General features: G+C 38.0%; 2 protein-coding genes across 3 annotated transcripts; both read left to right on the forward strand.

The window, feature by feature from the left end:
* The first annotated feature begins 440 nt into the window (after positions 1 to 440).
* LOC106166531 (uncharacterized) lies at positions 441 to 5966 on the forward strand. Of its 2 annotated transcripts, XM_087015699.1 has the most exons (6): positions 448 to 517; positions 604 to 721; positions 1301 to 1474; positions 1864 to 3160; positions 3767 to 4003; positions 4967 to 5966. In XM_087015699.1, exons 3-6 carry the CDS (start codon positions 1381 to 1383, stop codon positions 5274 to 5276), a joined length of 1938 nt encoding a protein of 645 aa, XP_086871825.1. In that variant the 5' UTR covers positions 448 to 517; positions 604 to 721; positions 1301 to 1380; the 3' UTR covers positions 5277 to 5966. The 2 variants fall into 2 exon arrangements, with proteins under 2 accessions (XP_086871824.1, XP_086871825.1); XM_087015698.1 differs by lacking the exon at positions 604 to 721 and having other exon boundaries at positions 441 to 517.
* A 104-nt stretch (positions 5967 to 6070) lies between these two features.
* On the forward strand, positions 6071 to 9599 carry LOC106153846 (uncharacterized). Its single transcript, XM_013527955.2, has 2 exons — positions 6071 to 6990; positions 7879 to 9599. Exon 2 carries the CDS (start codon positions 8138 to 8140, stop codon positions 9257 to 9259), a length of 1122 nt encoding a protein of 373 aa, XP_013383409.2. The 5' UTR covers positions 6071 to 6990; positions 7879 to 8137; the 3' UTR covers positions 9260 to 9599.
* Positions 9600 to 12493: the final 2894 nt, after the last annotated feature.

Below are 12493 nucleotides of genomic sequence, written 5' to 3' on the forward strand. Positions count from 1 at the left end.
GATCGAATTAAAATGTTTATCAATTAGGCCCTATTTCAAATTAGGCCTAGGAAATAATAATAAATTTAATTGTACATAGTGTTATTAAGGCCTTGTAAAATGAATTCACTAATAAATTAGGTATTGTTTATATAAAAATTGGCCAATAACTGTCTCTCAGGTGCGATATAGTCGGTAGAGGGGTGGTGGTGAAGATTCATAGGCCTACACGTAGGCCTACGACGGGAAGAAATATAAGTAGACCTAAATAAAGAAGTGGGGGACGTAGATCAAAAAGGGCACTGGTGGTCAGTCACAGCAAGAAATATATACTGCAATCGACATAAAAATTTAGAAATTACCACAAACTGAATTTCGAGGCGGTGGAAGGGGGAGGGGGGGGGGGGGGGAGAAAGGAAAACGTATTCAGCTAGAGCGCTACCTGTCGATGGGTATTGACCTTTAAAACAACCTTGACCTAGAAAAGCAGAAGGCATCTCTCATGAGAACATGAAGGACAAAACACCGGTTGTTTTGAGTAAGTTGTGAAATTATAAAATTATTTAGTCTACATGATATGTTAACATTGATGAAATTGATGATAAGACCTTATTTTTTATATAGAAACTGATGAAGGAAAAGGTGATTTGGTGTTGAAATGAACTGGTGAATCAGGATATCCAAGAACATGAAGAATTAAGGGTTGGGAGAAGTGAGAGTTGTCTTTCTTTTGCTCTAGCAGGTATGGTCATTCGCAAGGAGTTGCACCAAAGTGGCTTTAGGGAAGTTCTTCAACCATACTAAGTGATTTGTGTTCAAGTGAACGTAAAAGTTATTCAAATGTATCAGTGAACATTACGCAAATCTGTTTTGATTTCTCGTGTGTGGTGTAGAGAAGAACTCAACAATATCAATAGTATATATCAGGAGGGATTGGGGGGGGGGGGAGAGAAGATGGTCCACTCTAGGGAAAATTTGTTATTGGTACATGGATGTTTTATGACAAAAGGTTCACTTTTTCAGAAAAGAACCTCCCCACGTGACCCCTCCTCTAAAATTGCTGGCTACGGACTTGATCATCCTTCAAATAGAGCCACTGGTGTGCTTTTGCAGTATATATACAGTGTAGTAGTCTATCTCTTTACAACCAATCACACTAAAATGTACACAGTACATCAACCAGTCCTAACCAAATTTTACCAGTCCATAACTAAATCAATCTTAAAGGAAAAGATCCAAATATACTGGTAGAACTATTAAAGAAATCAGTTGAACAAAGTTGAACAATTAATTTTGACAAATTGCTTATTTCTTTAACTAGCTGGATGACTAGAGTCAATAACCTTGGATCAGTGCATGGCTGATGCTACAGACTGATAAGAGAGGATCCTGTAGTACACAATGGATCTCCTATCTGCTGTCAGAGCAGGAAACATACAGGCTACGGAGCAGGCACTGAAGGAAGGAGAAAGCTCTAACATCAGGGACGAAGAAGGTAGGACCCTTCCCACCTCCACCTCCTATAATTTTTTTCAGTTAATTAATGTATTTATATTGCTTTGCCATCACCTGGGATTTATTGTTTTTTTGTTTTTTTAAAATTATTTTTAGTTTTCATATGACTTTCTCCATGGACAAAAACCTAAATGGATAATTGTAATAGGGTCATTTTATTGTATGTAGTAATATTTTATCTAAAAAGAACTCTCGCATGCATGCACACACACACACACATAAAAAGACACAAAGAGCAGGATAGAGAGAAAGATTAGATTCTGAACAGTTAAATCTAAGTTTTGACAGGTACAAATTTTTATGGCCAAGATGAGACTTCAGCATACATGTACTTAATTATATAATTCTGTGATTTGTTTCTCCCTCTAGGTAATGTACCCTTACTGCTGGCAGTAGAACAGAAGAAGTTATCCCTTGTGCAGTTACTATTACAATATGGTGCTGACCCTGTCTCTGAATGTGCCACCCCCGACCGCTCCAGTCCCTTCTCATTTGCTCTGTACACTGAAGACATCCTCATGTTGGAGACCTTCATCAAGCATGGTGTGGACTTAAACCAGACATTACCCAAGGAGAATGCTCCCGCCTTAATTCTTGCCGTGGACTTGGGGAGCTCAAGGCTTGTCAATCTTTTCCTCAGTTATGGTGCCGATGTGAACCATATTTGTGCAGGAATTACGCCTCTTATTAAAGCCATTGAGAACAAACACATAGGGATAACAAAGACTTTGTTAGAGCATGGTGCTAAAGTAAAGGAGAAAAATGTTGATGTGACTCCCTTAGCAACAGCATTAATGACAAACGACAGTGATATTGTCAGAATCACACTGCAGTATGCCCAGAGGGAAGGTATTAACATCAACAATACATTTGGCGGCTTTGCCATTGCCCCATTATTACTAAGTGCCAAATTTGGCCTGGCAAACTCCACCAGGGTGCTCTTGGAGGCAGGTTGCGACGCCAACGTCACCACACAGTACGGGGAAACAGCATTACATTTCGCGGTGCAAGGATACTCTAACACTGCAGTGATAGCGATTCTCTTGGAGGCGGGGTGCAACCCTTTCATCGCAGACTTACAGACTGGCAAAGGTAACACGGCCCTGCACCTTGCCTGTCATTTAGGCAACTTGGCGGCAGTGAAAATGCTGTACTCTCACATGGTTAATATGTGGAACAAGGACGAGAGGATACAGTCAGGAAGCAAGCATAAAAGAACCAGCTTTTCCAGCATTGGAGAAGACCCAGAGCATACAGCTTCTGGTCCCTCGAGCCATTTTTCATCATCGGGAAGTGGCTCCTTACCTAGTTATCACACAGCATTGAATAAGAGAAGCAATCAGTATGGCGGGGTTGGCTCCATGAAAAGTCAACAGCCCTCTCAGGTCTCTGGTCAGCCCTCACAGGCTATGCCCAGTGTTTTAGCCTACTGCCAAGCTGCAGATAGTGTGCTGTCACTTCCAAATGAACAGTGGCACACTCCTGTAGGGAAAACCCTTCTCTCAGGCAAATTACAGGTGCTTGAATACTTCATCTCTATAGTACAACACATTCGGCTGTATCTTCCTGCCAGCGCATCCAAGGCGGTATCAGAGGTTGATCTTCTCCTCCATCGAGCGGTCAGTTCAGGTCAGCTTGAAGTGGTGAAGTTTTTACTGGAAATTGGGTAAGTTGTGATGGTGTATCTTAGTATAGTGATTATGTTTAGTGAAAAATCTCAAGTTTTCTTAAATGATTACTTCAGTAGACAGGGTGAAGATTTTCATTATTTTCCAGTTTTCTTATTGGAGAAAATTTTGATGTTATGTTTTGGGTATGAGAAATACATCTAACTATGGGCCAGTAAAGGAAGACATGCATTCAATTGTTTCAGAAGTTTTCCATCTTATGTCATTTATTTCAAAGTTTTAGTCATCATTTATTCTCTCATAACTGAATCTCACAGTTCATAGGAGGATGTTTGGTGTATGGAGAAACAGGAGGTGGGGGGAGGGGAGGTTAGAAGGGTGATAGAGGTACACGATACAGTAAAAACTTTAAAATAGTCCTTATTTTTTTTTTTATTATTTTTTCCATTATTATCAATAGTTTACTAAACATCTGTGATAATTATGACAATGCACACAGACAGAAGGCAGTTCTCCTAGGCAGTTGTTTTCACAGTAGTATTGGGGTAACAATGGATAAAGCCTGAATTTAAAAAAAATGATATGTTTTACTTTGTGCAAGCTCTTAATAGTAATAATGATAATAATTATATCATTTTTTACAGGTATGACATAAACAAGCCAGATGAGACCAAATCCTGCGCCACACCTCTGATAGCTGCAGCCAGACAGGCGTACACCAATATTAACATGTGCCAATTCCTGGTTGAACATGGAGCTCAGCTGAATGCCGTTGATAAAAATCACGAGACGGCGCTGTCCACGGCAGTTTACTTTGGTTTTGAAAAGAATGCTGCGCTGTTGATTCAACATGGTGCTGACCTGAACTTGCCTGATGCCAGGTTAATTTTCTTTTATTTTCTATTATTACCTCTGCCAAGGAGGTTATGTTTTCACCTTTGTTTGTCTGTCTGTTTGTTTGTTTGTTTGTCTGTCATCAACATAACTCAAAAAGTTATAAACCGATTTTGATGAAATTTTCAGGAACTGCCAGAAGTGGGCCAAGGAAGAGATGATTAGTATTTGGTGGTAATCCAGATCAATAATCAATCAATAATCAAGAATAATAAAAAATTGCTGCCTTGGCGGAGGTCTGCACTCTCTGAGTGCTTTTCTAATATATATATATATATGTATGTATATATATATAAGAGAGAGAGAAAATATTGTATTATATATATATATTGTGTGTGTGTCTGTCTGTTTTAAGAAATGTTTCCAATTGCTTTGGATGGAATGACATGAACCTCACTGCACCTTTGGGTAAAAAAAAAAAAAAATGGAGAAATAGGTTTAAGGTCAAATCTGAATCCCCCTCCCCCCCTCTCCCTCTCTCTCTCTCTCTCTCTCTCAATAAGATATTTAAATATCTTATAGATTAATTCAGTCATTTTGAAACATGTCATTTTGATTTAGCTTTGAATCAGTTTAGGTTAAATGACACACATACATCACAGATCATCATGTAGTTAATCATTTGCAATATAGTTTTGTTTTATTAACTTCCAGGCAAAGCTATCACTGAATTGATGATTGGTCAAAGAAAAAAAAGGCCTTTTGTTTTTTAAAGCATGTGCTTTTGTTTCCTATCAAGTCGTTTTTCAAACAGTTTTTCTTTGAGATTATTTCTGATTTAATTTAAGTCATCTCGGGTCATGCTGAAATAATATATACTTTCTTATATTGCTGATATTTCCAAAAGAATGAAAACCTGACTATTAAGTTTCTCACATTATTGTGTTCTTAGACAGATAATTATGTGCCATAAATGAAAACACATTAATATCCATGTATGTAAATTTTAGATCCACTACGCCCCTCTACTGGGCCATATTCAACGCCAGGATTCCGACGCTGCAACTTCTCATCCACGCTGGAGCAAAATTTACCCACGAGCAGCTCCGACTGACGCCGAAAAATCTAAAAGTGACCCGAGACCCACACCTGAGCGCCTGGATGCTGGAACAAATTTCCAACCCTCGAAGCTTGCAGTTGACGTGCATTTTGATGCTCAGGCGCCACCTGGCGGAGCTGAGCGCGGGACGGACAATTTTGCCGAGAATTTCTCTTCTGCCTCTCCCCAAGAGCTTGCAGAGCATGTTGACTTTTGTATAGAGCTTGATTTTAATTTCTACCTAGTCGTATTTTTTTTTCATTCACAAGTGTAATTTAAGATAATCATTTCTAACTGAATTGTGAAGTTATTGGTGTTTTAAGCCGTGTCACCAAAAATTGCCTGTGTATTTAAAATTGTATCTTATGAAATTGGATAACTGAAAATTGGTCTTTTGCCAGGTCATTTATATTTACATTTATTGTCATTTGTATGTGCACTTCAGCTTGTTATGTAATAATTGCAAGTGGTGTAGTTGCAGCTATACGAGGCACAAGCAAAAAGTTGGGTAACGAGAAGTGATTCCCTACTAGTAGGGTTGTTAGACGAATTTTATTTTTATTTTTATTTATTTATTTATTTTTTCAGGAAAGGGAATTTTAGTATGGGGGATATTTCAGCATAAAACATTTGCATGAAGGTTTTTCCTGGGGCTAGTTCCCCCATTACCAAATGTATTTTTCCATTAGAAATACGATTTTTTCCCCACAAAATTAGACTCGCTTCCATTTGGTATTCAACTTATTAATTTGGTCCAGTCCTACATCAAGATATATATTATGTTTGTACACACACACACACACACCGGGACAAAATAATATAAAAGTTGCCACTGATAAACTTGTTTTGGGCTGCTTCCCTTTATATTTTGATTCATTTGTTGAAAATAAATATCTACAATCAGAACTGTATTGCGATAGGGGAGTTGTTATTTAGTTGTGCCATAGAACGCCACTGCAGCAATTTTTATCTTTCATTTTGTTCCGATGACGGTTGGGGGGTAGGGGGGGGTGACGGTCGTTGTAGAGGCTAACGATTCATGTGTATGTTTGATCGAAAAAAGGGGGGACGTTTTGCATTTTTTTTTTCATTTTTATTTTATTTTAGAATGTTTTCATTTATTTCTTCATGTGTTTTAACATAAGCGCCTTTACGTTATGAAAACCTAAAATCAACTCATATATTTGTCAATATTTTGACGTCCTCTTTATACTGCTCTGCATATTCTATACGCTAGTTAAAATTAGCGTTCTAAGGTGCTATATGGGGTTGTCAATAATTTTTAATATATTTTGTCAATTTTTTGTTGGAGACTCCATTCCTTGTCGTCCATCAGCTCTCTGGCGGTAAGTGCATTACCCTGAAGTACGATTCCGTATTAGCAACGAGCGTGTGACTGTTGATAAATAAATAACGTAGATATGTAAATACCAAACAAATTGCTTATTGGAGGTCTGTGACCCACGTCCCTATGGGGGTACTTAGCTTAACAGTGGTTGAACGGGCTAATGGGGGAATTCGGTTATAATGATTAGTGATTGACCTGTATGGAGTACTTCAATTAGAGCGCGTCGCGGCAAAACAATATGGGTCGCACCAAAACGGGACATTTTGGACCCCTGAAATAAATTGCAATCCCCGATGAAAGGTGGGGTTCCATTATTAATTCTCGAGTTCAAGGTGGAGTATTTGCCCAAAAGTTCGCGATCGTTTTAATGACGTGAGGAAAATCCTACTTGTTGCCAGTGAATAGACGGGATAATTGATTTTGTAAATATTTTCTATTTAGTTTAAGTGTTGCTTTGAACGATTGCACCTGAGGGGCATTTGCTCAGCCCTCGACTTAGCTAGATGTCACAGGAGAAACGACGTGAACTCACGAAGACAGCAGGCAGAACTTAGTCCTTCTAGAGTAATTACTATATTTATGTTAAGGTAAGCGTTCAGTGTTACTGTATTTTGAAAGTCAAAAAGTTAATGACGATAGAGTGTTAAAAGTGATCAGAAAAGTAAGCGGCTAACAGAACGGGCGACAAGAACCCGCAGACAATTTACTGTTACATTAATCATACTATTTCGAATGTAAATTGGGCATGACATTTTAAGACAAAAAAGGAAAAAGTGGGAGGGTACGGTTCAACTGAAGAGCGGACAGTTTTACTTGGAAACCGTGACATCTGCACCACAAAACACGATAACCTCTGCTTGTCTGTTTTAAATATTTTATTATATTGATGACCGAGGATTAGAGTGAACAAAGAAATTATGACGTGAGAAAAATACATATTGTTTACCATACGGTTACAAAGACCTGATTTTTACGCACTTCGACAAATATAAAGATACACAACTGGGTTTAAAGATTATTTCAGAATACCAATGTACAAAATGCTAGGTCTTTAAAGACAATGTCAAACGAATTAACCATTAATATTAATTCCCATACGCCAGAAATATTTGTCAGTCAAGGCATATTGGGCTGAGACAGACTATTAGGTTTCTCTTTTGTGTGTTTATCTTATTGAAAATTCGATTTTCCTAAACAGTTGGTTCGTATTGTGCCGTGTGTGTAAATATTGGAGATACATTAACAGCTCAGGTGAGGAGAAAAGTCTGATCAATTACAAATAATGAGTCTAATTCGGATAAATGGCATGCCAACTGTGTAACAAACGTTATTGTGAAGTAACTGCAATTTATCTTGTTAATATGAAATATTTCAGGGAAATCGGACTGATACAAGAGCGACACTAACTCGATATCTCTAGTGCTTGCTAATAATAATGATAATAATAATAATAATATAAAGCTTTTTTTTTACAGGTATGACACAAACACAGCAGACGAGTCCAAATCCTCCTCGTTGGAGAGGACTCCATTTACAAGAAAAACAGACTAAACTGGCGGAAAAAATGAGGTCATATCATAGCATTCCGAGAAAAGAGACCGTGACATACCAATAAAATTACTTTGACATTCAAAACTCATCTTTGAAGTCCATCTTGTCATACTAAAGAGAGAGAGAAAATATTGGTAATCATAGCAAGATACTTAACGACAGGACAAATTGAAAGAGAAAAAAATGCCCAGAAAACTTCTTCGAGATTCAGACCGTGGCTGGTACAGCTGGGAGGGGCGGTTCAATGCCGTCCTGAGGATGAGCAATGCCGCTCTGTGGGCCACAAATAAAAAGATCGAGAAGGAAAAACACAGGCACGTTGTCTGCTTAGACAAGCTGAGAGACGAGGAGCGTTGCTACGATCAGCGGTCAGAGGACGAACTGAGAGACATGAGAAACGAGTTGTTAGAAATGAAAGCGTATAAGACTGCGTACGAGAGGGCCAGTCTTAGGAGTTACTACGCCAGTCCTGAGCCTCCTCAGACGATTTTTATAACGGAAACGAAGAAGCCAAAAATGAAGAAAGAGGAACAAAGACAGAAACCACCCCAAGATCTGAAAATCGGCAAGATGAAATGGGGTGCGATGAAATTAAAATTAGGATATAAAACTGAGACAACTGATGGAAATGACTCCACCGTGGAGGGAAATAGTAAATCTACAACAAATAGTCGAATTTCTAATACCAAATTTAGCTTACAACAAGCAAACTTCACAAGTATTGTCGCTAAGGTCAAGGAAGACGCTTACAGGAACCAGGTGTTTTCCAAACTGAAAACACTTCAGAAAAATGATCCGTTCGGCTTAAAAAGCATAATGAATACAGACGATACTCTCCACTTTCCATACAGACTTCAAGAACGTTCGAGAACGTTTGTGTTCCCTCAAACTAACATTATGCTAGATATGGAGGGAGAAAGTCATAGGTCATCTGATCCAAAAGTAACGAAAAAATCCGAACGAAAACAAATCGAGAACAAACGGGCGCTGGACGTTCGCATGCGCGTTTTCCCGGAGAACTGCAAAAACAGATTTTCATTGAATCAATTCATCGAGAAAAATAAAAACGAACTGGTTACTAAATGGTCCGAACCCGTGCGCAAACAGCGAAAAACTGGAGAATTAATCGAGAAAATACAATTCCCTCCTGTCGTCCAAAGAAGCAAAACAACCTCGGCAATTTTTAGAGATTACAAAAAATACAGAAGGGAGCACGACGACACATTGCTTCATCGGCAGAGGGCACTGACGTTGCCAAACATCGAAGCAGGCGAGACTGGCATGCAGGAGAAAATGGCATCTTAGAAAATTTATGTATCTGAGAGCTGTTTTAAAAACATCTTGAGGCTTGAGTTGATCTAATTTTAGCCTACTTTGAGGTAGGGTTCAATGGCTCAAATTTACTACAGTGATAAAACAATGGATTTTCTAAAGTTTTACAAAGTTCTAAATTGGCACGCTTTAGAACAAAGAGAGACCGTTTTAGACAAAAAAGTGCACTAAAATGTTAGATTTACAATTTGGAGAATTTTGTTTATGAAACAACGGCAGCATCTTTATTTTGGAAATTGGGCATTTGCATTGAGAGCATTGATGTTAATCATTATTATGTTGCAGATCAAATAAAATATTTAAGATAAAAAAATGCCTGTTGGTTTATATTACTGTTTATAGAGTATCAAAGTTTGAGACTAAGTATATTTTATTCTTACCAGGAGGTCAGACGAAGAATTTTAAAACAAAACAGCAGTCATATTTTATTATTTTAAAATAAGAAATCGAACTGTTGCCCAGGTGATGAAATTAAGCCGAAAGACCAATATTGACATCGCGTTATTGTTCATATTATTCTAACGCTCACCCAAAGCAAAACAACGCTCACCTTCATAAACAAAGCCCGTGTACAAATGTTTATGTTATCAGTTTTTTATTTAATTTGCGCGCATTGTTTTATATCGACTTTATGGGCAATTGATTGTATTGAACAGTCACCGTTTGTTTCTGCTTTCATCGTAAGCCGCTGTTTGTTGAACTCTTTGGGTGTTTATTCCAATAATACCGGTGTTTTTGTATCTCGGTCCGCTGGCGGAGAAAATTTGTACTACGATTTACATTATTTAGTGTACTTGCCAGTTTTTAAATGTCATTTGTTACTACCTTAAAAGCAGGTGGATTTCTCATTTAACAACAAATTCATAAGTAGAGAGAGATTGTAGGATTGGCTTTATTTCAATACCTTGATCATGGACAATTTTTTAAAATTTAGTAAAAAATAAAGCAACAGAGACAAAATGCCGTTACATAATGCATATTCTTTTTAGTAATGAAATAACCGAACTCAAGACGACATGGCACATTCGTTACTGCACTCGTTAAACTTCAGATGTTGCTAAAAACATAAAAATATCTTATTCCTTCATGTATTCTAAAATATTATGCATAAAAACCCGCTCTTGTTTCGTCTCATCAAAAAGAGGCTAAAAGTATGATACTTAGCCATTGACCTAACTGGTTAAACTGTCCAGATACTTAAACCCTTTATAGACCTTGTTACAAGTGTAAATTACTTCAACCAACTTGACCTTAAAGGAAAAGAAAATTAAAGTATTTTCGATCTTACCATCAGTGGTCCGAAAAAGACCTTGTTACAGACTTATACTTATAGATATTCGTTAAATGGAGAATATCTCTAAAAAGCAAAACTGAATTACAATGTCTAATACGGTCTTAAAACTGAACAGTGAAATATTCAGCGTTTGTTTGAAATTAATTAGTTCATTGCATTCACGTATGTGTTTTGTCGTTATATTTTAAAGTTTTCATGTGGGTAATATTTATGCCCTTGTCAAAGCTGTAAGCACTTCAATAATGCCCTTGTCAATACCTTTATGCCCTTATCAAGCACTTTATGCCGTCGTGTTTGTTAGAATACATTGGAAGCATGACCGTTTGGAATATTTCGATTAAAACATTTTCTGCTAAAAAGTATGGTCTGAACAAACCTTTAGCACGTCATTCTTTTCAATACTGTAAAAAATCTGAATCCTTCGACGATCTGTGATTAGTCCTTTTGTCATCCAGAGTTTATGAGAAAGTTAAGAAACTGCTGACGAGTTTGTTAAATTGTTAAATAAATGTTGCCTAAGAAGTCGGTCTAATTTTAATCAAATAATCAGAGTTAGTGAAATATTATGACTAGGAACTGGGCGCGGGAGGTAATTGTCGACTATCTTCTGGGGCGCTGAATCTCCTTTTAAATGACTTAACATCAACGATTACAGGTGGCAACACAAGTTTCCCGTGCTCTTTTGCTGGCGTCGAGTACTTAGTAGGTTTTGCAACACTTGCCTTCTTTTGCGCCTCGACAATGGTGGACCACGTTAGCTTCCGATCAAAAACTTGGATTGGAAGCTGCTTTGCTAGTATAGCATACGCCTGATTTTTTCTTTTACTTTCTCCGGTCAGTTGTTCTTTTTCAGCATTGATTTCCTCTTGTAGATCTTTCTCAGTTCCCCGGAAGTTGTACTTTTCAAACTCTTCCTGTGCGCTACTACCCCGCCTTTGCAAGAGTTTGGAAGACACTTTTTGAAGCACTATTTTATTGGCTGCGTACCCCTTAAACGCTGCATGCAGATCGTCTCTTTGTTTACTTATTTTAACTACGTAGTCGTGACGTTTGTTCTCTATATGCTTGATGCGAGTCTCTAACAGCTTATTTTCGTGTCTATTCGAGGTAGCTGCTCTTTGGATTTTTCGTGCGGTTGAGGCGTTTAGGGTCCCCTCCCGTGTGTCGAAGAAATATCTGTTGTTGTCTCGATCCCAAAGAAGCTTTCGCTCTTTGATCGTCGTGTTTTCTGAGTGCCGTCGCCTGCTCATATTTCCCTTTCCCAATTTATAATCTGGATCACAGTTTTGATGAGGGTAGCTGCCTAGTCAGTGAGATAAATGCACAGCTGACGGCGCGTGGTGCATGCTAATGCTGCATGTGTCAAAATGCTGCTTCGAAACGACAGGGGAGCAATCAAATGTGGAACACACTGGATAAAATCGATATCCGGATCCACTCGTTCAGATAATCAATATAATGATATCATGTCAACAATATCACTCCGTGAGAGCGAGAGAGAGAAAAAAAGGCAAGAATCAACTTGGTTGTTAGGCTATGGAGCACACCGCCTTTCTCTCATGGCCTTGAAATTATGATCAGCTATGCAATGGTATTGGCACTTCGGTCGACTTAAACTGATCAATGAGTTAAATAAATAGTACAGAAACTAGACAGTGAACACCAATGATCAGCTATTACTGAATCAAATCATTACTACAGCGTATGTCTTTGAATTGGCGGCAATCGACCTGTTGACAGTTTGACGCACATGTCACCAAAACACCTTCCTGAGCAGTCCTAGAAAAATGTGAAATTGTTATTGCTACTATTGTTTTTAATGTGTATTTTTTCCATAAAGGCCTTTAATACGATCGGTTAAATCTAAAACCCACCAAGCCGGGGTCCTACATGTAGTTTAGGTTTAAGCTTTT

The sequence above is a fragment of the Lingula anatina genome, chromosome 6 (assembly GCF_051362555.1).
Source record: "Lingula anatina isolate TDL-2025a chromosome 6, LinAna3.0, whole genome shotgun sequence".
Lineage (NCBI taxonomy): Eukaryota > Metazoa > Brachiopoda > Lingulata > Lingulida > Lingulidae > Lingula > Lingula anatina.

What these genes read in the sequence shown, in the direction of transcription:
- LOC106153846 (XM_013527955.2), top strand. Translation starts at nt 8,138, where the DNA reads ATGCCCAGAAAACTTCTTCGAGATTCAGACCGTGGCTGGTACAGCTGG.
- LOC106166531 (XM_087015698.1), top strand. Translation starts at nt 1,381, where the DNA reads ATGGATCTCCTATCTGCTGTCAGAGCAGGAAACATACAGGCTACGGAG. An exon ending in TAACATCAGGGACGAAGAAG is followed by an intron (nt 1,475 to 1,863) that starts GTAGGACCCTTC and finishes TTCTCCCTCTAG; the next exon opens with GTAATGTACCCTTACTGCTG. An exon ending in CTGAACTTGCCTGATGCCAG is followed by an intron (nt 4,004 to 4,966) that starts GTTAATTTTCTT and finishes TGTAAATTTTAG; the next exon opens with ATCCACTACGCCCCTCTACT.